The 23,530-nt window shown below is 40.2% G+C and overlaps 2 protein-coding genes across 3 annotated transcripts in view; one reads left to right on the top strand and one right to left on the bottom strand.

The window, feature by feature from the left end:
* Window positions 1-23,530, top strand: part of WDFY4 (WDFY family member 4) — a 144,955-nt gene that overhangs the window by 90,540 nt on the left and 30,885 nt on the right. For both annotated transcript variants that reach the window (XM_033001780.2, XM_033001778.2), the window contains exons 44-49: window positions 3,103-3,251; window positions 4,382-4,502; window positions 6,900-6,985; window positions 8,403-8,465; window positions 22,295-22,337; window positions 23,128-23,247. In XM_033001780.2, coding sequence (XP_032857671.2) covers window positions 3,103-3,251; window positions 4,382-4,502; window positions 6,900-6,985; window positions 8,403-8,465; window positions 22,295-22,337; window positions 23,128-23,247 — 582 coding nt within the window. The remainder of the gene's footprint in view (window positions 1-3,102; window positions 3,252-4,381; window positions 4,503-6,899; window positions 6,986-8,402; window positions 8,466-22,294; window positions 22,338-23,127; window positions 23,248-23,530) is intronic.
* LRRC18 (leucine rich repeat containing 18) lies at window positions 11,618-12,498 on the bottom strand. The gene has a single exon (XM_009973800.3). The coding sequence runs from the start codon at window positions 12,470-12,472 to the stop codon at window positions 11,651-11,653; it is 822 nt and encodes a 273-aa protein (XP_009972102.2). The 5' UTR covers window positions 12,473-12,498; the 3' UTR covers window positions 11,618-11,650.

Genomic DNA, 23,530 nt, shown 5'->3' with positions numbered 1-23,530 from the left:
CTGAATTTTGTTCTGTTTTGACATAAAATGAAAGGTTTTATTTAATCTATGATAATTTCAGGCTGCTTGGTGTTTCAACGCAAGACTGTAGCTACAAGACTCTCCTGGTGGGGGTTCCCTAGTACAACTCTTTGTCAGAGCTTTATTACTCACCTGGAATAAAATGAGCCCTGTTCTCCAAATGAGAACAACTGACTCAGCCCCAGGGCTCTAGTATTTCTAACAGTGCAGATGTATTTAATTCTGTTGGGGGTGATAAAATAAAATTGAAGAAATGGATTTGGCACTGGTAACTGTTACTGGTTGGATAGTACAAATGACAGAATGTACTGGGGCTTAGAGTGTAAGAAGTGTACATGATCTCTCCCTCTCAACACCTGCTAACGTGCCCCAGTCCTGCTTTAGTTGGAGCAACAAAGTGATTATTTGTGCCAGACCATATTAATGATCATATGCAGGCCCACTTCACAATCCACTTGCTTCCCAAAACCACACACATGATCTCTGGCATATGGACTGGGTTTGCTGAGGTGGATTTCTTAGAAGTCTGGATTTCAACTTTGTGTCCATTTAGCTATTTTACACAATTGCCTAATGTTTCAATACTCAGTTACCTTCCTTTTGGGAAGAAGCAATCTTTCTGCTATTTAATTACTTCAGGAAACCCTGTGGTTTGCTAATGTGAGCAGAATTCCTCAGTATTCTCAGTGCAAGCATACATGCCTCTAACAACATAATGGCACACAAATATGCAAGCACTCGAGTTCAGAGAGTTCTGTTGCTGGCATGTCCCTTCAGAGACAGGCACTCCTGTGGGATCTGCAGGAGAGGTGATAGAAAAATGGTGTCTTCCTCTTAGAAATAATTTAGAGGGGAAAGAGAAAGAGATTGAAAGGATTTTCATTAAAAATTACACACAGAAATCTTCCAGGGTTGTTTTTTTTTAAACCTATGAATGAAAAGAGCCTTCTGTGTCCACTAGGTAATTTCAAAATGAACCCCCCAATTTGGTTGGTAAAATAATTGCATTTCAGTAAGAAAAAAAAATATAAATGTAGAAAGAAGATTTTATTTTAATTATTTATGAATTTGTTATTTATGTTATGCTGGCACCCAAGGCTGAAAGCTTGTGTAGCAGTGCAGGTCTGTTTCAGCTGACCTGAGTTAGCCCATGTGTATTCTGGGATGGAGGCAAGGAAGGTTGTAAATTTGGTTCCAGAAATAGTGAGGTAGGAACAAAGACAAAAAGCAAAGGAGAATCACACTTGCTCTACATATTATCATGTAGACTTTACATGCTCTAGTAGAACCTATGCTATTTCTGAGTCATTTTTGAATTCACAAAAGGTAACACAGGACCTTTGTTCTTATGAATTTTGGTAGAGGTAAGATCATTAAGATCTTAAGAAAAAAAAAAAACGACAGACTTTGTGATACTTCTCATACATGCCAATCAGTTCTCTCAAGAACATTGCACTGTATTTTGGAACCAGCAAATTTCTGTTACATAAATAACTCTCAGATCTGATCCCTCTGTATTCAGACCTCTGGTCCTTGCAGTTTCAGATGGACTCAGGTCGCAAAATTTTACACTCATTTCTGGACTGTATGTAGGTCAGGATTATGCTGATATACAGGGGGAGCTCAGCAGTTTTCTTAGCATGTAAGTTAGTTTGTGTGTTTTAAGATTTTAGGACCATTAGTGTTTTGTTGTAGTGTAAATGTTTGAAGGGTTTTTTGCAAATAGAGGGTGCTTCATCCGAGTCTGGTCTACTAGGCTGATGTTTAGCTCCTGCCTCCTTCCCTGGAAATGCAGGAGATACTGGTTCAAAGTTCTGGTCCAAACTGGGCACAGCAGTGAGTTGACTTTGATCCTCCCACTTGATTGAGCTAACCAGTAGACTGGTCTTCTTGAGCTGAGTATATATAGAAGATTGAATCAACTGACAAGAAAAATAAGGAACTTCATGCCTCTAAATTTTAGGGAAATTCTCTGCAGTGAATTACTGCTTGATTCAAAATCAGAACCCTTAAGTTTTCTGAGCCCACACAACTTTCCATATTGTTGGGCTTTATTGTGGTCTCTGTATTTCTGTTTCATTTCTACACCATCTCACAGCCATAGAAACTGTTCCAGAAAAAAAGTCTTTTTTTCTTTATCAAAACTGGTTAATTCTAAAGGAAACTTTCTATGAACTGTTATATATGACTGAAGAACTACTTTGTTGAAAAAATCCCAGTGCTTCTAAATTGTGGGTTAGAAATTTGTCTATTTTAAGGGTCAAGTTAATTTGCTCACGAGAAGGAAAAGGAAAGTGAGCCTTTGGATGCCAAGAGAGGTTTTTCAAACTGCTCAAGAATGTTTAACCAAATCTTTAAGACAACTAGAATCATAGATCCATATATATTTTTTTTTGCCTTCTGTATAATATAGGAAGGAAAAGTGCCAATGCAAGGAGTTTTGTGTTACTGAGATTTCAATCCATTGTATGCTGATTCAGCTGGTCATGGTGAGATAGATATCTAGGATATTAGATCCTTTCCTTTCTCATTGCTCCCTGGGATCCCTTTGCAGGATTTTTTCAACTATAGATTTCACTGGGTTCTAAGTAAAAGTATTTGTCATTTCTCTGTAATTAATAATATATTTCTCTGTAATTAATAATTAATATTTGTCATTTCTCTGTATAATGTGCCACTGTTTTTCTGTATGATGCTAAGTCACGTCTTTCTTCAGTGCTTCCATGACCTGCCTTTATGGTAAGTATTGCTGTCTAACAAAGTTTTGTAGTGCTAACTCCTGCAACATTTGCAATCTCTTTATATTATGTAGTGATGTTGCTAAATATAGCCACAGACAGATGGGGAAGGAACAGATTTACTGGGGGAAAAGGGCATCAGATCCTCCCGCTACTAGTAACAGAGGCATGCACTGTCAGTCATATGGTGATTTTGTGGCTGCATCTCTGTAGACCTGCCAATCAAGATGGCAGCTGATTTGGTACAAACATATGTCCTTCTACATCATTGGGTCTCGCTCCCTGATGTCCCTGTCTCCTGTATTACCCACTTCTGGCTTCATTATACTTGCTTCCATATTAGGTCACATTCAAGTGCTCTGTGGCAGTTGTGCAGGGGCATACAGCATTGGAAGGAGTGCTCCTCTTCGGCAAAGAGCACTTTTACATCTGCGAGTGCTTTGTGTTATCCCCTCTAGACGAAGTCTACTGTACACGTCACTGCTTGTCTAGGTGAGTCATTCTTTCCTCCCAGAGATCTGCTTGGTTAACTTCAGTATTGGCACATAGATACCTAGAATTTGCACAGACTTTGAGGGGATTTCAAGAGGGGTATTAGCACAGCAAGAAGTTTGCCATCCTTTCCATCTGTTCACAGAATTGTTTAACATAACTAACATAGGTGCTTGTTCATAGGCCTAGGAGGTGCAACAATAACTCCCAGCTTTAACAGATGGAGGTGGTTGGCAGTCTAACACATACGTTGCTGTTTTTCAATTCTTTAAAAGTGTTCTTAATGTTTCTTTCTGATTGGCTCCCATCATTTATTCATATGGAACAGTCATTAGAAGAGCCTTTAGCTTCATTGTCTCATAAGTTTTTGTTTGTTTCTCCAAGACAGAATTGTAATTAATATTTGGCACACTGCTATCATCTTTGACTCATGATTTATTGAAACTGATCAATATTGAAAATGAGTCTGTTAGACTTAGCTCTTTGTGCATACTGTATGCTTATGTGCAAAGCCTAGCGGGGAAGTGAGTAACTCAGTGTTTTTATTCCCTGATTGTCTGCTTTGCATCCGATTCTTACTAAGTCCAATATCAGTCAATCTGATCAGGTGACTTAGGGATCAATGGGACTGGGTCTGATAAAAGCTTAGGTTGTTTTTCTGAGGGATTTGCTATAAGCTAGGCTGTAGGTAGCAATTGTAGTACATGTACGTAACTAAAATAATAATTAATTGCTTAATTATTAGTTCTAACTAATTGGTGTTTATAATAGCTGTGTGTCCATATGATGCTTGCCCTTGACCCAGGCTTTCAGGTTCTAACACCCAGCTCCTTCTGATGCTGCTTCTCAGACTTCAGTGTGTGCAAAACTTTGCTGTCTGTCTATCTGCATGCACTAAAATAATTCCAAACCTACCCTTAGCCTCCACAAGCTCTTTATTTTATTTTGTGAACTAGTACAAAGTCTGCCTTCAGTATTTAGCTTTGTTTTCAATTCATGTATGACCCAGTTGATCTTGCTATCTCTTAGTATATTTATTCTTGTTTAGGGAGGAATTGGATGTTTGTGAGGCCTCTCCTGATCTTTTTGTTTCAAATTTCTTCTTATTTCTTTATATTTTCCTCTTCCAGCATCAGTGATCCATTTATTTTCAACATATGTCATAAAGATCATGCTGTGGGAGACCAGAAGTGTTCTCGTTATTCTTATCATGATATAAAAGAGATTCATCTGATGCGCTTTCTTCTGCAGGTAGGAATTAACATGCTTGGTCATTTGCAGTAAAGCTGCAACAGCAGTAATGACAGGTTACTGAAAACTACTTGAACAATTTTTACTAAGACTCCTGAGATTTCTTTGCTTGAGTCTGAAAATGCTTTTGCTCCCATCATTGCTTCATTAGTCTTTGTTAATACAAACTTCTTCCTATATTCACCAGAGTGTTTCAGTGCCCATACTGGAGTTGGCTTGTCAGTTCTTAGGTTAACAATGTTCTTCACAGTTTATCTTAGTGATTTTGAAAGTAAGACCTGAAGTCAATGTCCTGTGTTTTGATGGAAGGTCCCAGTAAGTGTCTGACACTCAGTGATACTCAAGTCCCACTGACTTCAGTAGTTTTGGGCATCAGTGCATTATGGGTATGTGTAACACGCTTACCCTGAGCCTCTTGGAATAACTTTCAAGTTGTGCGTGTGAGTCACTAAAGAAATCGTAAGTTGGAACAGAGATTTGAATCCTCTGTGCCTTTAGCTGCACTACCCAGGAGCTTGTGGCCTGGTAGCCTTTTAGTTTTGTCTGGTTTAGATGAGCCTTTGATGAGAATCACAGAATAGTGATAACTAGAGCTCCTTGCAGCACCAGAGCCTGTACTTGCTCTGGGGGGTTTTAATACAGTCTGAGGAGTAATTCCCAGATTTTGTTTGACAAAAATATGGAGTATTGAAGCAGCCATAACTAGTTATCTGTTATTTTGAATCAATTTTTAGAAGGTTGAGATTCAACTGAGAATTAAGAAATAATTTGGAAAATTCAAAAGTTGGAGAAAATGGGCCTGATAATTGTCTTATGTCAGGTAGTATAGCACTCATTCATGACTCAGCCCTGTTTTATTTTATATTTAATTATTTCTGCAAAATGGACACTTTTAGTAGGTGAGACTCGCTTCGGGATATAGCATATCCCAGTGGTCAGGTCACTCTCCAAACATGTATAGGAATGTTAAGTCTTGTTCTGAGTAACTGTATGAAGCTTATCTTCTTACATCACTGGTGAGCAACATGAGAAATAGCATCAAAGTCTCCAGTGGAATCTGGCTGCCTTCTCATACATTCACATGTCTGTGTATGCATGGATTTTTTAAAACATGTGAAATGGAAATATTTTGTGTGACCCAAGGTGAAAAATGGAGATGAGTAAAAACAGTCTTTGAATGGTCCTGGGGCAAAGGTGGGGCTTGTTGGTTTGAGGGGGGTTTTGTGTTTTTTTGGTTGTGGGTTTTTTTTGGGGGGTTATTCTGTTTATTTTTGCTTTGTTTCAATTAATGAACTCAAAACTCAGGTATCTGTATCAGGCTCTCAAATTCTTGTACTGGGACCTCCATACCATAAACTGCTTTGAAAATGTATTGCAGAAAAATAAGAAAACTGACTCCTTGTGCTTTTCCTACGGGACAGGTGGATCAGCTGTTTAGGCAGCTACCATGCCTCAGAGAGCTGATGCCCTGTTCATGCACATAGCCCAGCTCAGAGCAAAGCACTGAAACCACAGGGCCCAATTCTGCAATGGTGATGCTTAAGCAGATTTGGTTTGGAAAGCTGAGCTTCAGAGCAAATACTGAGTTGTTTATTGTTGTAGCTGCTCTCATATTACCTTTCTGCTTTATATTTCGTTTAAGAGTCCTGCTGGGGGCAGTTGCCATTGTGGTGTTTTTCTAGGTTTGTATTGTACCTGCCACATTTGGATTGAAACTCATGTCTGGGCTCCCAGACACTACATGTTATTTATAGTTTTACTTGTCTGACTTTTGGGAAAAAAGGACTACTCAGTGAGTAAATAATAGGATTATATGCAAATGCCCAACATAACAATGTGTGGAGACCTTACAGAGAAAAGGGGGCAAAGTTTTCAACTTTGATTACTTAAGGCTTCAGTGAGAAATGTCATAAACTTCCCTTCCTCCTCTGCTGTTTCTATTCAGGAGAAATTATTTTGGCATTTATGTTGAGCTCACTATTCATTTAGAAAGCAGTATGGTTGCTTTCTAAAATAAACTCTTATTTAGTATCCCCTCTTCATGATATCTTTCTCTCCTAATTAGAAGTTAATACTACTACTATCTCCTTAATCATACTGAGATTTCAAGATAAAAATGCTTCAGAAGCAGCAGGAGGAGGTGGGTGATGGAGCTAATATCTGGAGTTTAGTTTTGCTTCAGAGAAACATTTGAACTCCTAGTCAACCCAGTAGGCCCATTCCTACAGTTGGAGAAATTGGGAATATTAGTTATATTTTGCTACACTTTTTCACACTTGATACAAAGTCAATTCCTTTTTTTAAGGCCCTGAAGAATTGAACAGGCCATGGTAGACTCTTTGCAGGACTAAGCTTTGCTCTGCAGCTCTTTACACTGCAAATTATTTACCTTTTCAGGAGATCGCCTTGGAAATATTCTTCAAAAATGGTTACTCCAGATTTCTTGTCTTCCATGACAACGACCGAAATAAGATATTTAAGAGGTAATCACTACTTCATAATAACATGTGAACACCCAGGTGACACTCCTGGTCTATCACTCCTGTTTATCCTGGCTTCAGATGTTTGTCTTGTGCTGCCCCAGGGGCTTCTTCTTAAATTTCAGGTATTTAACGGGTTACACTTAAGCAAAGCTATGAAATTTTCTTTTTGCTGACCTGTCAATTCTTCAGAGCATTAGTTTGCCATTGATTCAGCAAGGGAGCTAATGCATGTGTAGGACTCTTCTAGCACCCAGTGGTGTGTTGTATGTCCCTGCATCCCAGGAAACTACAACAGTAGCTGTGCTGCTTCTTCTCACTGAGATGAGAGCCACCTCCGTCTCACCTCACAGTACTGGGCAAAAGAAGGTTTCTTCCAACACATGAAGTGTCATTAGATTCTTTACGAATAAAATGTTTTTCTCTTTCTGACTTTATCTGTGGTGTGGAGTTAACTTTTAACAATGGAATTTTTGTTTAAAAAAGATTTCTCCTTCTGAGCTTGTCTTGTTTGATGGAACCTGAATGTAAGATGATGAAGTGATTAATTTGCACTTTGTTTTCTTGCATTCTTTTTCCTCCCGCAGTTATGGCCATCATGTCGTTTACTTTCACTGTCCTCTAGGCAGGAAAAATACTTCACTATGTAGTACTTCCTGTGGTAAATTCTGCAGCCTGTACTGAGGATTGGTACTGTTAATTTCTAAACAATCATAGAAGTTCCTTCTGCTCCTGAAATCTCTGAACAGTTTCTAATGGAGTATTGCTTAAAAAGTCAATGCAGATTTATCTATTCTTCCTTTCTAAACTGGCTGCATGGTGTGGCTACTTAGAATCACCAGGTTCTGCACCAGAGCCAGCTGCTTTGTTTAGCCCTTATCTTTGCTATCTGATAAATATGTCTTGCGGGAATCTTGCAGTGGCAGTTCAAGATAAGGTTTTGATCCTCAGCTGCCTCTATCTCCCCTCAGCCAAAGATCGATCACCAAAGCCGGGTATTTCAAGGGTTTAGTATATCTGACATCATAAACCCTCACTGAAAGTAAATAGGAATGGCTGAGATGTGGGTTGGTGTTCCTTTCTGCCATTTTTGCTAGATAAATATCTGAGTGGGTTCTCATTCTCTGGCTTTAACTAATAACACCTTAAGACACTTGATCATAAGTCCATAGCACTATATATCAATTTAAGGTCCTGTTTGGAAAAGAAACTGTCTTTATCCAGCCCATAGGCAACTCCTTAATATTAAATGTATGCTTTTTCTGTGTAGTCTTGCAGCTTTGTCCTAGGTTAGCATCTCAGTGAAATGCTGTGGCATTCTTCTGGAAGAAAGTTGCTGTCGGGACATGATATATATTATATAAATATGTAAAGATAACCATTTAAATAATTATAATGTGACCTTTCATATCTCCTATAGATTTTGCTCTTTCCAACCTGCTTTGAAGTTGAAGGGGGTAACAGAAGAGTCCCTGAATATAAGGTAAAACATAGGTAACACTGGATAACTGTAGATAAGTGCAATTGTGTGAATAAGTTCACCTTAAAAAAAGCATCCAGAAACTTACCTATTTGTGCCCCTTATTTTAAAGATTCAAGGGTGTCCCCAGAACTCCAAAAAGCATTCAATTGTATAGCATCCACAGTATGAAAACATGAAGAATGTGTTGAGTAGCTGACTGTGCATAGATGATTAATAATTATTACCTCTTTAATATGACTTTATTGGTAAATGCTACACATGGTTACTGTGGGAAAGAGGCAGTCAGTGAGGTGAGGTTAGAGCTAATCCATAATGCTTCTGTGTAATGGCCTCTTTATTGCATGGTTATGGCAGTCAGTGATAGATGTATGCATAGATGTTTTGTCATGTTATAGTAACTGTGCAGTGTAGATTCTAACTTGTCCCTCATATTTATCACTGCAGGAGAAAAATTTTTCTCCTAATAGTAGGTAGTTGAGAGCATGTTCCATGCTAACCTTGAGTTACTTGCATACTTGTAACTCTTCTCAATTTGGATATCTGAGGAACACAACCCTAGATGCCTAATTGGTGTCCTCTGAAATGATTGCCTGGAGGCTGGAATATTGTTGAGACCTGAGGGGCAGATTGCCCCTATGAGTTGTTGTGGCCTGTGTCAGCTGTACTCTTAATTTTCACTCTGCCTGTTGTAGGTCATTACCTATCTTGTAAGTGAACATTTTTACCCCTGGGTACCAGCCATCAGCTCGCAAAAAGTATCCGTGCAGTATACAACCAGCTCTGGCTAGAGCCCAACCTATGCCAGAGGTAATGGTTGACTCTATGGAGCTTGATGTGTGTTCTCTGTGGAGTAACCAATAACTCACCCCAGGGTTTCCTTTCTCTGTGCTTGCTGGGTGCCTAAACAGGTGGGAATGTCTTGAGATAAGATGCACTGTGCCTGTAGGAACTTTGGGCTTTAGCTGGACTTGTAATTATTGTGAGAGACACTTGACTCATGTTTGGTCTGGGAAATTGAAGCAGGCTGTATGTCAAGGTCTAAAGTAGCCTGTCCTGAATCCTGTAAGGTTCTGCCTTCAGTTTTACTCCATTGGCCGAGGGAGGACCCTGTACACCTTATTCACCCCGAGAATGTAAGGGCCTTTTGGCATAGATTTGGCTGGGCCATGTTAGAGCATGAACTGAAATAAAATAAACATAAGATAGTGCCACTGCCTACGTAATGATCCCGGAAAAGTTGTGCTTAAGTGGAAAGTTAGAGAAAATGACCTAGGCATGCTTCCCTTTACCAAGCTCCAGTCTGGGAAATAAAGAACTGAAGACTTGATGGAAATGGGGGAGGGAATTGGAGGGGTAGAGGGAGACTCACAGGTTGAGATAAAAACAGTTTAATAATGGTAATAAAATAAAACAGTGACAATAATAGAAAGAATAAACTGGCAATGCACAATGCAGTTGCTCACCACCCACTGACCAATACTCAGCCCATTCCTGGCTAGTGATCCCGAAATACCAAGATCCTGCAATCACAATCCTGGAAGCCAGAGAGCCAGCCTTCCTGGCCGCCCCTCCTCTATATACTGAGCATGTCGTTACATGATATGGAATATTTCACTGGCCAATTTGGGTCCAGTGCTCTGGCCTTGCTCCCTCCCTGCTTCTTGTGCACTTGCGAATGGGCAGGACATGGGGAGTTGGAGAGTCCTTGAAATCTCAGCAGCAGCTGAAAACATCTGTGTGCTATCAGCATTCTTCTCATAGCAAACCCAATGCTGAATCTAAAACACATTACTATTCTAGTTGCCAAAAAGGAACATTAACTCTATTCTAGCCCAAACCAGGACATTTGCACAGACACATTTTTAATAATTGCCCAGCTGAAGCATGGAAGGAAGAAATTACTAGTTCAGTGTACTGTATGTTGTAGAGGTAGTAGCATTTCTGGGAAACCCCATATCAGTTTTTCCACCTAATCCATAGGAGTAATACACTGGAGTTCTGACTCCCAGGATCTAATGTAGCCATTTTAAAAATTATAATGAGCTGTTACTGGACAACTGAGTAATTTGCCCCTGGCACTTTATTCTTCATTTAAATATACTTAAATGTTTGCTGTCACCATATGTTACTATGGTCACATGCAGCACCTCTTCTTGTGTCATGCTTGACTGTTTTTTATAATCTGCTTATTGCTTGTACCTGTATATTGCTGTTTGCAGCCTGTCAGTACTCCCTGCCCTAGGGATATGATATGAGCAAGTGAAGTGAATGTGTGTGCTCAGGTGCACAGATGCATGCACACATGTGAACAGAAAGCCAAAAGTACTGTGGGAACACCAGACCTGATTTCATCATTTCACTGGCTGACTCTTGTCTCATGGAAGAGACTGATTATTCTCTTAGTTACTACTTAAGTGATATGCCCTGGACCCTTAAAAAGATCAGTCTTTTCCCTATCCCTTCTCTCTTCTGTACCTTCCTTGGAGGGAATCTCAGGGGCAGGCAAAACACAGTGAGCGTAGGTAGTGGTGCTGATTGTGTTGTGTAAGTTAGAGATCACTGCAACTAAGTATAGCACCCAAAATCCCTGAGAACTTGCTTATGCAGAGTCTGGCCCCTCGATGGCAAATGAGATCACTAGTTGTTTAGCTCTAAGCATTGTGTTTGTGCTGCTTAGTTACTCCTTAGTGTAACATTTGTGTCTGCTTCTTCTGCTGAACTGGAATGGGCTCATGCTTCCTACATTGACAGTGCCTTTCTGAGGTTCTCTGAGAGGTTGGTGGCAGCCACCAGGAGCAGAAGTTTCCCAGGTCTGTTCCTTTTCCTCCAAATGGTATTTACTGATAGTAGTTTAACTGTGTCTCACCCTAGGAAAAATAACAGAACAAATGTTTGGGGCTCAGTGGTGGGAGAGGAATTGCTAGAAAAACCGGAAGATTCCTTCACTGGAAGCGTGCACACACAGAAGACCCAAACATGGAGAACATGTGGTAGGAACAGGCCCAGGTGGGAATAGCCATTCCTCCCCCAAATATACTCTTTCTGTTTCACATCTGTTTTAGTTGTTTTGGATTTTGTTTTAGAGACCACACAGATGTGCTGCTTCTAAAACTGAGTAGGTCTTTGAAGGAAGAGAACTTCAGGAAAAGGGAGGAGGTCAGCTTTTTATTAGCTTGGGCTGGACTTCATGGGACATGGCCTGTGGATTGCTTTGGTATGCTTAAGGGTTGTTTGCTTCTTAATCTCCATTCTTCTTGGTTATCTTTTGCAGAGGAATTAGGTGTGAGCAGTAAAGGGAAACTTGGCTTTTTTGAGGGGCTAGGTGTCCCACTCTTTAACTTGTTCAGCTTGTCCCTCTCATCCTGACACATCTTCAGGCAGGAACAGCACAGGTCTTTCTCTTGTACCAAGTAAAGCATTTCTATGCGTTTAATGGAGTCATCATGCTCTTGATCTGTTGAATCTGGGAAAGGGTTTCTTTCTACATTCAGGTTTTTGAGCTTGGGGAGATTTTTCACACTGTTTGGGATGGTGGTCAAGGCATTGTCAAAGAGACCTATCTCCTTAAGTTCCTTCAGGGCTCCAAGGCTGGTGGGAATACTGTTAAGACAGTTCAAGCCAAGGTTGAGAATACGCAGGTTCTTGAGAAGGTTCAACTGTTCTGGAAGATTTTTTGTGGTCAGCTTGTTGTTGCATATGTTCAGGTAAAAAAGATTCTGAAGTGTACCTATCTCCTCAGGCAGCTCCTCGAGCTGATTACTGTGCAGGTCCAGCCAGCGCAGTTTCTGGAACTTCTGGATGCTGCTTGGAATCTTTTTTAACATGTTTCTGCTCAAATCAAGTTCATCCACATCATCCAGTTTCAGAATGCACTTGGGGAAGGTGGTGATACCCATCTTGCTTAAGTCAAGACGACGCCCTCCATCAAAAGATATCCGAATGGAATTTTTGGCAATTTTCAAAGTTATCTTCTTCCCTTTTTGAGCTTTTGCTTTTCCCTTGGCCATTTCTCCCGAGAGACAGACAGACACACCAGACTCTGTGGATAAAGTGTGGCAACACCAGTAAAGCCTTTGAAAGCAGTGACTGTTACTCCCTGATTAAAAACAAAATCATCACATAGTTATAAATTAACATGTGATGTCAGACTCTTCAGAAGTCTTTTTTTTTTTTTTTTAAGATTAGGACTTTTAAACCTTGAAGCCGCAACTCTGAGAGTTCTTCCTGAAAGTATTTTGAGTATGTGAAATTCTAATAATTTACAATATTATTTTGTTGCATTGTAACACCTATATTGCATTACAGGGTGAAATTACAAGTGTGAAAAATTTGCTTTCATCCCTAGATACTGATTTGAGCTCAGCATGTAATGAAACTGAATAAAATGTATTGTTATCCATCAGCTGTTTGAGGACATGAGCAAAATGTATTGTGGGTCTCAATCCAGTCTTTAGGGACTGCACTATCCAAAATTGTACTTACTCTACCAGACCAAGAGTTGGCCTTCTTTACAGGCCTGGCATCTGTTGTCAGATTGGTTAAACATCCTGTTTACTTGACCCCAAATTTGGGCTCTGGATGTTATAGAAAGATTAAATATGTAAAACAAATGATTAAGAGTCTTGTTTTAACCAAGACCTCAGGAACATAGTGGGCTCCCAGATTTGCCAGGACATGACCCACAGTGCAGAAGGCAACATCAGGTCTATGTCAGCACTTCTTAATGACATATTAAACCAGGCCTTGCTAAGTATCTCCTGTGCTCTCAAGGACAGACTCTGGATACTCTAACCTTGTATTTCCATCCATGTTGTGGGATAGATGGGCTCCCACCGTGAAGGTACCCTGCTTTCAAAAAATGCATTTAGTAGGTGTTCTGGTCAGACTTTTGACTCATATTGATGCTCAGCATGTGCCACATGCTTTGTTGAATTGAGTCCTGTATGAGTAGTAGTCCACTGAACTATCTCTCTAATCAAAGGTCATCAAATACAGCTGATAATTACATATAGTGACAAAGATAATAGGCTGGTTCACTGGAAATGGATTACAGTGTCCCTCAGCCAAAGCACAGAGAGGAGCATGGGTTACAGCTGGCTAATCTCAGGATGGTCTGGGTGCTCTGGCATTTAATTGTGAAGAGTCAAATCGCAACATTGATGAATGATTGTTTGGGACAAAATATGGATTTGTCTACAATACATTTCCCTATTAAAAAGGCTTCATTACAAACCCTTCAGGCTTTTTGGCTACTCATTAATCATGTGCAAATACATGAAGGGGAAGCTCAGGCTACAACTACGGCATTTCAGCTCTTTTTCAATTACATGACATAGCCAAAAATAATGCAAAAGGAAGGCCAGTTACCATCCACCCTCTCAGGAGCTATGTAATGAGGCAGATGCTTCAGAAAATCCTGGAAGCAGCACACTGGGGACAGACTTGCCCTGAGGGTATGTTCCAAAATGGAATCTTTGTTATTTTACATAAAAATATATAAACACGGTTAAATCTTTCTGTGTCTGTCACTCCTGTGTTTCCGTCTCTCAACAGTACTTACAGGGCCATATAACCATTATATCTGAAGGCCTCTCACTCTTTGCTGTATTTAACCTTACAGTGCCCCAGGGGCAATATAAATGCTATTCTTTCTATAGTATAGACTGGTAACTGAGACAAAGTATTCTACAGTGGAAAATTAATCACTTTTTCCACCTTTGTTGATGTTAGCTTAAATAATTTGCCTGTGAGTGGGTAGGAAGTTCTAGAGATCAAAACAACAGGGTTTTAAAATCACAGTTCACTGATTTTAAGTATTTGATGCATTTTTTTTTTTTTTTGGCAATTCTGTGAAGATAAAGTTTGGCTGTATGAGAAATCCAGAGCCTGACAGCTGGTATAGGACACTGTGAGTCCCTTACCGGTGCACAGAGGGTGACTACTATGTTTCAGAAAAAGATCTGCAGGGAAGCTTCCTTACACTTTGGCAGGTTGGAAAAGGACTTTCTGCTTTCTGCAATTGATGTGAACCTAGTGACTTTTGGATCCAAATCTAACGTTGTTTGAACTTTGTGTTGGATGAGTTGACCAAAACATTCAGTGCATTTTGATCAGTGAATCTTTTCAGCCAAGTATGTCTTTAAAAAAATGAAAGGGATCCTCAAGGAAAAATACATATTTTTTTTCTAAATTCAAAATGATAATTTATTTTAAAATGCCTTTTTTTAAACACTTTTAAAACTCTCAGAAAGAAAAAAACATTGTTCAGTTACTAGTAATTTTTTTTTTTCTATGACTTTGCATTTAAAATCCATGGGGGAAACACTGATACAAAACAGTTTCTTAAAAATACCATCTGTGTCTGTTACTGCTGGTTCACAGTGGTGGTGTCCCCCCCGTGCTGTGCGTGCCTGGGAGCACTAGAGGGAGCCTGGTGTACAAGGTTGGGTGCTGGGGTCCTGTCAGGAATAACAGTGCAGTTTAACCTTTTGGGTTTGGGTACTTCTCTGTGAATAACCTTTGCTAACTTGTTGCCAGAGTTTAAACCTGGACCTTTCAGATTTTAAAGATCCAAACAAACAGATCAGTGTAACTTTCCTGAAGGCAGATCTCTCTACACGATGTGTTGAATAATGTCCAAACTTCACAGAGATGTAACTGCCTTGTTTAGTCAGATTTTTTTAAAATACTACTGTGGACCTCTAAGATGCACTAATCAGGAAAACATGAGTCCCTAGGGAGTTCTCATGCTTTCCAAGTGCTATTTCCTTTGGGATAAAAGTTGGATCCATGTTTCAAACTTACAAAAAGGTGATTTGCAATCCTGAAGATAGGGATTAGCATTAAAGGTCTGCAGAAACACCGAAGCACCAGACAACTTAAAGGGGATGAATAGCTCTCTTGTCTCTGCATGCTTGTAAACTCATTATCAGTGTTTCACAGGCCTGTATCTGGAGATAATGGAGCTTGTTTAGCCATGTTTCATTTTCTTTAGCTCTGCATAAGAGGGCTCCAGTTCTGTAGCCACTGATATTAAAAATTCAGGAATCACAGGAGCCCTCCTTGCTGTAAATGTTAATTATGCATGTTCGATTTCATGCTCACAGTTCATCTCCTGGGATAGCAGAGGGAGAGGTACATGTGTTGCTCTATTACCTAAAAACTGATGATAGCAAGAGCGAACTCTACTCATTTTCTCTAAACTCTCACCCCACTGCCAGGTTCATCCTCTGAGTTGCTGGCAAGCCTTAGCCCAGGGGTAGGGGTACTGCATTTCTATGTGATAAGGTCTCGCTAAAGAGGATCTCGACTAGAAAATTCTTCCCATTTTTATCCACACTCAGTGAAATCTTTGGTCTGGATTGGACTTTTGAAAACCTAGGGATAACTGCAGAGCATTAGGAGCATTCACAGCCCTAGAGTTTTGAGGCTGACCTGATACAGAAATTAATAGAAAATGTGTGTCAAGGACATCAGGCTGTCTGTGGTGCTCTGTGTTGCTGGGAGCTGCAGGGAGGGAACAGACTTGGAGCATCAGGATGAGGACTGTCAGTGTCTCTCTGGGTCAAGGAAGGGTTGGAGATTACTCTCTATTTGCACTTAAGCACTTGCACAGGGCCTGGTCATGACCCACTGTAGTATAAGCCTGTCCTAGGAAGGAGATCTAGTCCTAAAAGAGTACAGATTTGGAACCTGATGATGCAGTCTCTTCTACCTGAACCTTTCTTCTTCCTTTCTCAGCATATTGCTGGCAGGAGCAGGACAAGCCTTCTGCCTGTGACACTGCCTGGGTGTTTCAGGACCTCCTCCTCTCTGGTTCTGCCTGTTCTTTTCCTCCCATAGGTTGCTGCTTCCTAATTCACTGCACCCAAAGCTACACAGAACCGTCTTGATCCCATCTTGAACTAGTCTGTGAAAAAAGTTTCCTCTGTCTTTCCTCCTGGAAGTCAACATATTGCAGAGCAGGCTTGCCAAGCTCAGAGGTGCTACACATGCCCTGCACATCTCTGGGGGCAGGAAGGCAGTGAGGTGACGTTCTAATTGGCCCATGGAATAGCTCTATGGAAATACTTTCATATAAAGCTTAAAACCAGCATTCATACAGAAAATGATTTTGCATGAAGCCAAACAGTTCCAGATAGGGTAGATTTTTATTTAACTTTTTACAAGCCTGTTACCATTTCTTTGTTGTTGGATACAACCTGTTGTGGAAGAGGGATTCATTTACTGACTACCTTAAAAGCAGTCTTTTGCTAACATGCACGTTTACACTAAATACTGCCATGAGCAAATAGATAGAGAGAAGTTTCCCTCCTTAAATTTTCTTACTTTTCTAGATTGCTTCAGAGCCACTGTGCTATCACACAGTGCAAGGTTACTTATAAAACCAAGGCCCACCAAGAATAAACAAAAATATTGTTTGATCTTAACAATCCTGCAAGACTGCCCCCCTGCATAAGATCTTACCGGCTAGCAGCTAGGAAGACTCAGAAGGCAAAGTATAGATGTCACAGGCTGCTTGTTTTTTTCAGTAGTGTGAGATGAGTCTTCATGGTCTGTTACTGTGCAGTTGTCTTTTCTTCTTTGAGTCTACTCTTCGTTGAGTAATGAATTTGTCTTTCAGTCTATAAATAAACCTGTGAGCAGGACGCACAAGACAATTTCCTTTTCACAGCCCTGCAAATTCTGAATCGTACTTCCTTGACAGAAAATGGCAGCCCTTCAAGAAACTTGTGTATGTGAGTGTGCAGGGGTGGGGAGGAGGAGTGGCAAAAAGGACTTCTTAAGCTCCAGGGCCTTTCTATTCAATTCTCCTTCCACAGCCTGTGAAACTTTTGTTCCTAAGCAACAGCAGTGCTAGGTCCTTGGAGATCATTAGCATAATGTTTGGTTCCAGCATGCAAGTTCAAGCTAGAGGGAAAAGAACCCAATGGCATGAAGTGTCTGGAAATGTTAGATTTCAAAATATGCTGAAAGAAAAAACATCTGGACCTCGTTAGAAGCTGTTCATCAGCTTCTATCGTTGTCTTAGCCTGCTGAATAAAATGGACAGTTATTTCATTTTACTTGGCTGTAACACAGTGAGATACCATCCTTAGCACGTGCCAGATCAGATATATATGGACACTGGAGGGAAGACTCATTCAGTGGTGCAGCAGAGAGGATATGAGCTGCAGTTTATATTCATCTATCTGTGACCCTTCAAATGCTCAGTCGGTACAACAGTTTCCCTCTGTAGCATGTGAATATACTGGAAGTTGTCTCTATGACTGGGGCTACCAAACTCAAGCTTTTAGTAATTGTTTGCAATAATTTCAAAGTAATATCTGGAAAACAAGAAGTATGGAAGAGAAATAGCTGTGTGTTTTGTGGTAGGTATTGTTCACAGGAGATGCAACACTGAGGTCCCTCTCTTGCTGATAATGACTCCCAGATATTATTGGCATAAAAAAGATGATAGTGTTGATGTGCTTGCCTGATTCCAGGGTTGGAGATTGCATTCTTCTCACCTCACAAATTAATTGAATTTACTTGATGTTTATCTTCAATGACCTGAAGTGTGTCTTGGTACAGCATTTCCACACTGGAAATGCTATCTCTTTGTCTGGTTTAAGCCTGTGAATACACATGGTGCAAACAGTATTCTGTAAATAAAGGAGATTCCTTTCTCCTTCCCTAGCACCTTTAGGACATCCTACTTCAAGAAGCTCTTCTTTAATATTATACTTATTTATTAATTTTGTATTACATCTCTATTCTTTCAGCACAGAGTAAGAAAACCCAGAAGGCATACTGGTACAATCAAACAAGGAGGATGCTGTACCTTTATTCTGAAGTAATCTAACCTAACACTTCTTTGAGTTCAAGATAGACTTGATTGCTTCACAGGGAAAGCTGACATACCTCTTGACATCTTTCCTCTTTTAATAGTAGGACTGGGACCTAGGTTGTGGCTTACCAGGAAGTAGATTTTCCTTACAATATTTTTGGTAATTGCAAAGATTCTTTAAGAAAAGTGGTTTTAGGGGAGCTTGACACTGTTTTGAAAACTTAAGAAGCCTGCATGATGGAAGACAAAAAGAAAATGAAAGCAGGTTTGTGAATTCTGAGAACCCATTAGGTTGGAATTTTAGCATTAATTTCAGTCGGGGCAAAATCTTATCCTTTGAGATTATCTCATCTGCAATGAATCTTCAAATGGTTTGAGGTCCACCTGTCTCTAGCAAATGGAAAGCACTGGCTATCACAAGACTGAGATCATAGTCTGATGTTAATGGAAGAGGGATTAATAAATCACTTATGTATAGTGTAGCCAAAGGTGGATCATCATTAGTACACATCATGCTTAGATTCTGCCATGGCTAGTGCCCTGCAAATACCTTATAGATTTAGATATAGACAGATATGCAGGTACTTCTCTTGACTTCACATAACTTCACCTCCTCCTGAAGTTTAGTTATTTACATTTACAAAGCACTTCTGTTTCCTTTTCAAACCAGCCTTTGATTATTTATTTATTTTTAAATGCACTTACTGTGGTTGGATAGCTGCAGTTGATCCGCTTTGAGCTTTTTCTATGCTGGCTGAAGAAGTGTGGTCTGGAGGAATGCTGATTGATTACCAAGGAGAAAGGAGGAATAGTCTTGAGTTGCCTGTAATGGGATACAAGTTCCGAGCACCTGCAAGTTGACAAGGGAGAATGCAGAATTCCAGATCTCTGAGGTCTTGGAAGGAGCATCCTGCCTCGTTCCCCAAGACCCAGAAGGATAGCTCTTAATGGGGAGTTACTACATTTAGCCTTTCATATTTTCATGATGTGGTGAACTGATGAACCTCTTTGAGTTATACAGCAACTTCCAAAGTCAGCAGAGAAGATTGTTTTGACGCTTGTACAGTCCTTATTAGCTGTTTAGGGCTTGTGACAAGCAGAGCAAGTTTCTCTAGAGGGTCATGATACCCACAACTCAACATACATACATTGCATAACATACACACAAACTATCCCAGTTTAGTCCTGTGCATAGTATTTTATAATGCTCCCACTTTAAATGTTGGAGGACTGATGGATTGAGCATCATTACATAACTAACTCAGCCATAAATCCAAAATAAGCCTGGGCAGTTTTAGTGAGTGAGTCTGCCCCTGTGGAAAGGGAAGAACCTAACTTGATCCCTCTGTGAAAAACACCCTAATCCAACCACGCTTCAAATAATGCCAGGAATCCTGATCCTGTTCCATCCCTTTGAGATATTCTTTCTGAGTTCCAAATGTCTGTTGGAGACCTTACAAAGGCCAGTGGGCAAACCTGTGAAATTCTAAAGGGTAAGGGCTCCTGATATCTGTTTTCTACTTTGGAATTTCTACATTCTTGAGCCATGTGTGGCTCAAACTGGGGGTGTAAAACCACCATAACTCTACTGTAGTCAATAGACTTTCTTCTGATTTGCACTGTGTATATTAGACCATCATATAATCTATTAATTTTTTTTGAAAAAGTGAAGATCCTTTTTTCCCTTATCAGATATGAACTACACCTTTTTGTGGTCCCTGTTTTCTATAAATATAGCCTATTATTGTTAAGTTTCATATGCTTAGTAAGAGAACTAAACAAAGCTTAGGAGTTGTAGAACACGTGCTAGGATTGGTCCTGGGTTTCATGTTAGTTCATGGAACAGGTTATTAACTATGCAAAATCCTTCCCTTTTCTCTGAAGAGAGTGCCTAAGCAAGGAATAGAATAGCGTGTTGAGTAAACTGTAGTGTTTTTCCTTTATGTACACTATTAACTGGTCCAGGAATGCAGTAAATGCAGTAAAATAATGATTCATAAACATGTTTACATGTAGTTTACAAGAATTTACTACTGCAAATTCAATAAAACTGTAATGATCATAGACCGTTCCTGTGTTTTATTTAGGTCTTTGAGGCTGCTTTAAGCCTAACTTTGTGGATTTCTAGTGTGATCCAATACAGAGCACAAGAGTGAAAAATAGCATCTAGTTATTCCTGTAACAAATTTATAATCTATGGCTGAACTGATGTCCTTATACTTCGGGAAATAAGTAGTCCTGTCTCTGAGCTGGCACTTTAGGATTAGTTTAATGTTGGACACTCAAAGGGAAAAGCATCTCCTACCACCAGTTATCATGTCATGCCAGTAACTCTGTTTACTTTGGCAGATCAAAAGATTCTTTAATCCATATGCTGGTTTTGGGTGGGATAGAGTTAATTTTCTTCATAGTAGATGATACGGAGCTACGTTTTGGATTTGTGCTGAAAACAGTGATAATTCAGGGATGTTTTCATTATTGCTGAGCAGTGCTTACACGGAGTCAAGGCCTTGTCTGCTTCTCACCCCACCAGTGAGTAGGCTGGGGGTGCACAAGAAGCTGGGAGGAGACACAGCTGGGACAGCTGACCTCAACTGGCCAAAGGGATATCCCATACCATGTGGTGTCACTCTCAGCATATGAAACTGGGGGAAGAAGGAGGAAGAGGGGACATTCAGAGTGATGGCATTTGTCTTCCCAAGTCCCTGTTATACACGGTGGAGCCCTGCTGTCCTGGAGATGGCAGAGAACCTGCCTGCTGATGGGGAGTGGTGAATTAATTCCTTGGCTTGCTTTTGTAACTTTTGTTTTACCTATTAAACTGTCTTTCAACCCACGAGTTTTCTGACGTTTACCCTTCTGATTCTCTCCCCCATTCCACTGTAGGAAGTGAGTGAGTGGCTGTGTGTGGCTTAGTTGCTGGCTGGGGTTAAACCACGACAAATCAGAAGCTGTCACTTGTCTCAATTTCATGTCTAGGAATTTACAAGTGTATAGATACTGACATAACTTCTAACTCAGTGTAGTTGAAATGTGACTTTAATTTACTCAGAACCTTTGACCTTTTCACATTTTCAAGTGAATTCCCCTGTTTAGAATCTGCCATCTGCTGGTTTGGTTTTTTATTTAAAGTTTCAGTGAAAGGCTGCATTTTGAGAACAAAGAAAGTGGAGAAAACATATTTGCTTTATTACTTCAAAAAATTATTAAAATGGCAACCTACTTTTTAAGGACTAAAATCATTTCAAAGTGCTTTGTGCAAAATAATATCTTTGATATGAAGACAGAGACACCTCTGTTTTCAAGCCAGTATTTTCAGAATGCTTCAGAAAAGCATGAGCCTTTGAGAATAAGGCTTTAGAATAGAAACAGACAGCCTTAACGGTACCTGTCACTAGCACTCTAGCTCTACAATGGGATGAGACCAGGACCATAGACTAATTAGCAGCATGGCTTAGCTGAGGAGATAGCTATCCCCAGCTGTCTATCTGCCTCTGCTGCAGGGGCATCTTCTCTGCCTGTGAGTCAGCTTCTGAAGTCTTGCAGTTTACCTTATGGCATCACCACCACAGTTTGCAGCGATATCTTAAGGCATACAGAATCCAATCTTAGCACCACCGCCCTACTTCCTTCTTTTTCCTTTAAGTGGCACTTCATTCAGAAGTAAACTGGCAAGTAGTTTAGGGAGAGTCTGCATGTCATAGGGAGGGTGACTGACAGTGATAAATTCATCAGCCATCTGAAGCTAGGCCATTCCTGTTCACCAGGCAGAGCCTTCCTTCTTAATGAAAGCAGTAATGAAATTCATATTGTGCTTTCTAACCTAACTGACAACACTCTGATTTTGGAATTACTTGGTCAATGATGAAACTTCAAGAGTCTTGGTGTTATCTCTTTTCTGTGGAATGAGAACCGGGAGCACAGGTAGCACAGATATTAATGTGTTTACTTTCTCTTATTCTGAAGCAGGCTATTTCAACTGAATGTTTGTTCCATACAGGAAACACTCAGGAGGGGAAAAAACAATGCTCCAGAAATGGCAGGTAAGCAAGATGTTGGCTGCACGTGATTAAGTAAAGAATTTCAGCACCTTTCTGTCTGTCTGCATACAGATATGTGTGTGTGTGTACTTCAAGGCCTAAACTGTTCTCTCGCTGCTGGAGGTGAGGTTATTGGCAAGAGGAGCAGAGTATTTACATCTGGTTATTGCAGAGGTTTTGCTCCTCCTGCTGTGAAACATATGGTTCTACTGTCTGGCAGATTCAGTGTGGTTTTATGCACATTTTAAACAGAGACCGAAGAGAGACACCTAGTTGAATGACTGTTCACAGATTATCTGTACATCTAAATCAATGTACCTCTAATTTTCTCAGATGTTTTGCTGAGGTGAGAGATGCATCTACTTTCCTGTGCTCCTGATCTTGGTGACCCAGGACACATTGAAGAAATATGTACCTGCTTGTAGCATTTTGTACAGCCTTTTCTGTACAGGCAGTTGTCCACAGTTTTCCTGTATACAGATTGCATGCATTTGGCTCACCTTTAAATTGGGAAAAAGTACTCTGTTATGAAAATACAGCATAAAAGCACTGCACGATTATAGGCAAATGCAAGTGGTCTGTCTGAAGACCCAGAATGAAGACAGATTCTGTTGAATGAATTGTTGTATAAAAGATATTATGCTGATCTGAATGGCAATGAATGATTGATTACACTATTCATAATTCTTGTCCTGGTGGACCTAGGAACCACAGGGCTCTGAGGGTGCCTTTGAGGCATGGTTTTCAGGGGTGGAGTTAGGAGATTTTAATGCTTGTTTCCTTTCCCTGGCAGAAGAGGGAGATCAGCAACTTTGATTACCTCATGTACCTGAACACATTGGCTGGCCGCAGCTACAATGATTACATGCAGTATCCTGTATTTCCATGGGTCCTTGCTGACTATCACTCCAAGGTCAGTGCTTGCTGTAGCATTCTGTACTTTCTATGATAGCAACCATACAAATGTTTGTTGAATTATGCCATTGAAGCAGAGGCATCTAGACCAAGGGTTCAAAATTTTAGATAGTTAATTTGAACTGTACTTATTCTTTATAGATTAGCCTTATCTTCAAATCAGCATGCTGAGGATCGTGATCTGCCTCAGAAAGGTGGATGAATATATGTTAAATACATATCTAGTTAAGGGCAGGCTGTGTCACTTCAGCAGATAGGCAGAGACAGGCTTCTGTGACCCC

Source organism: Tyto alba, unplaced genomic scaffold, assembly GCF_018691265.1.
Source record: "Tyto alba isolate M040663 unplaced genomic scaffold, T.alba_DEE_v4.0 Super-Scaffold_1, whole genome shotgun sequence".
Classification (NCBI taxonomy): Eukaryota; Metazoa; Chordata; class Aves; order Strigiformes; family Tytonidae; genus Tyto; species Tyto alba.
The sequence above is the reverse complement of the archived record's forward strand: the minus strand, read 5'-3'. Positions and strand labels throughout refer to the sequence as shown.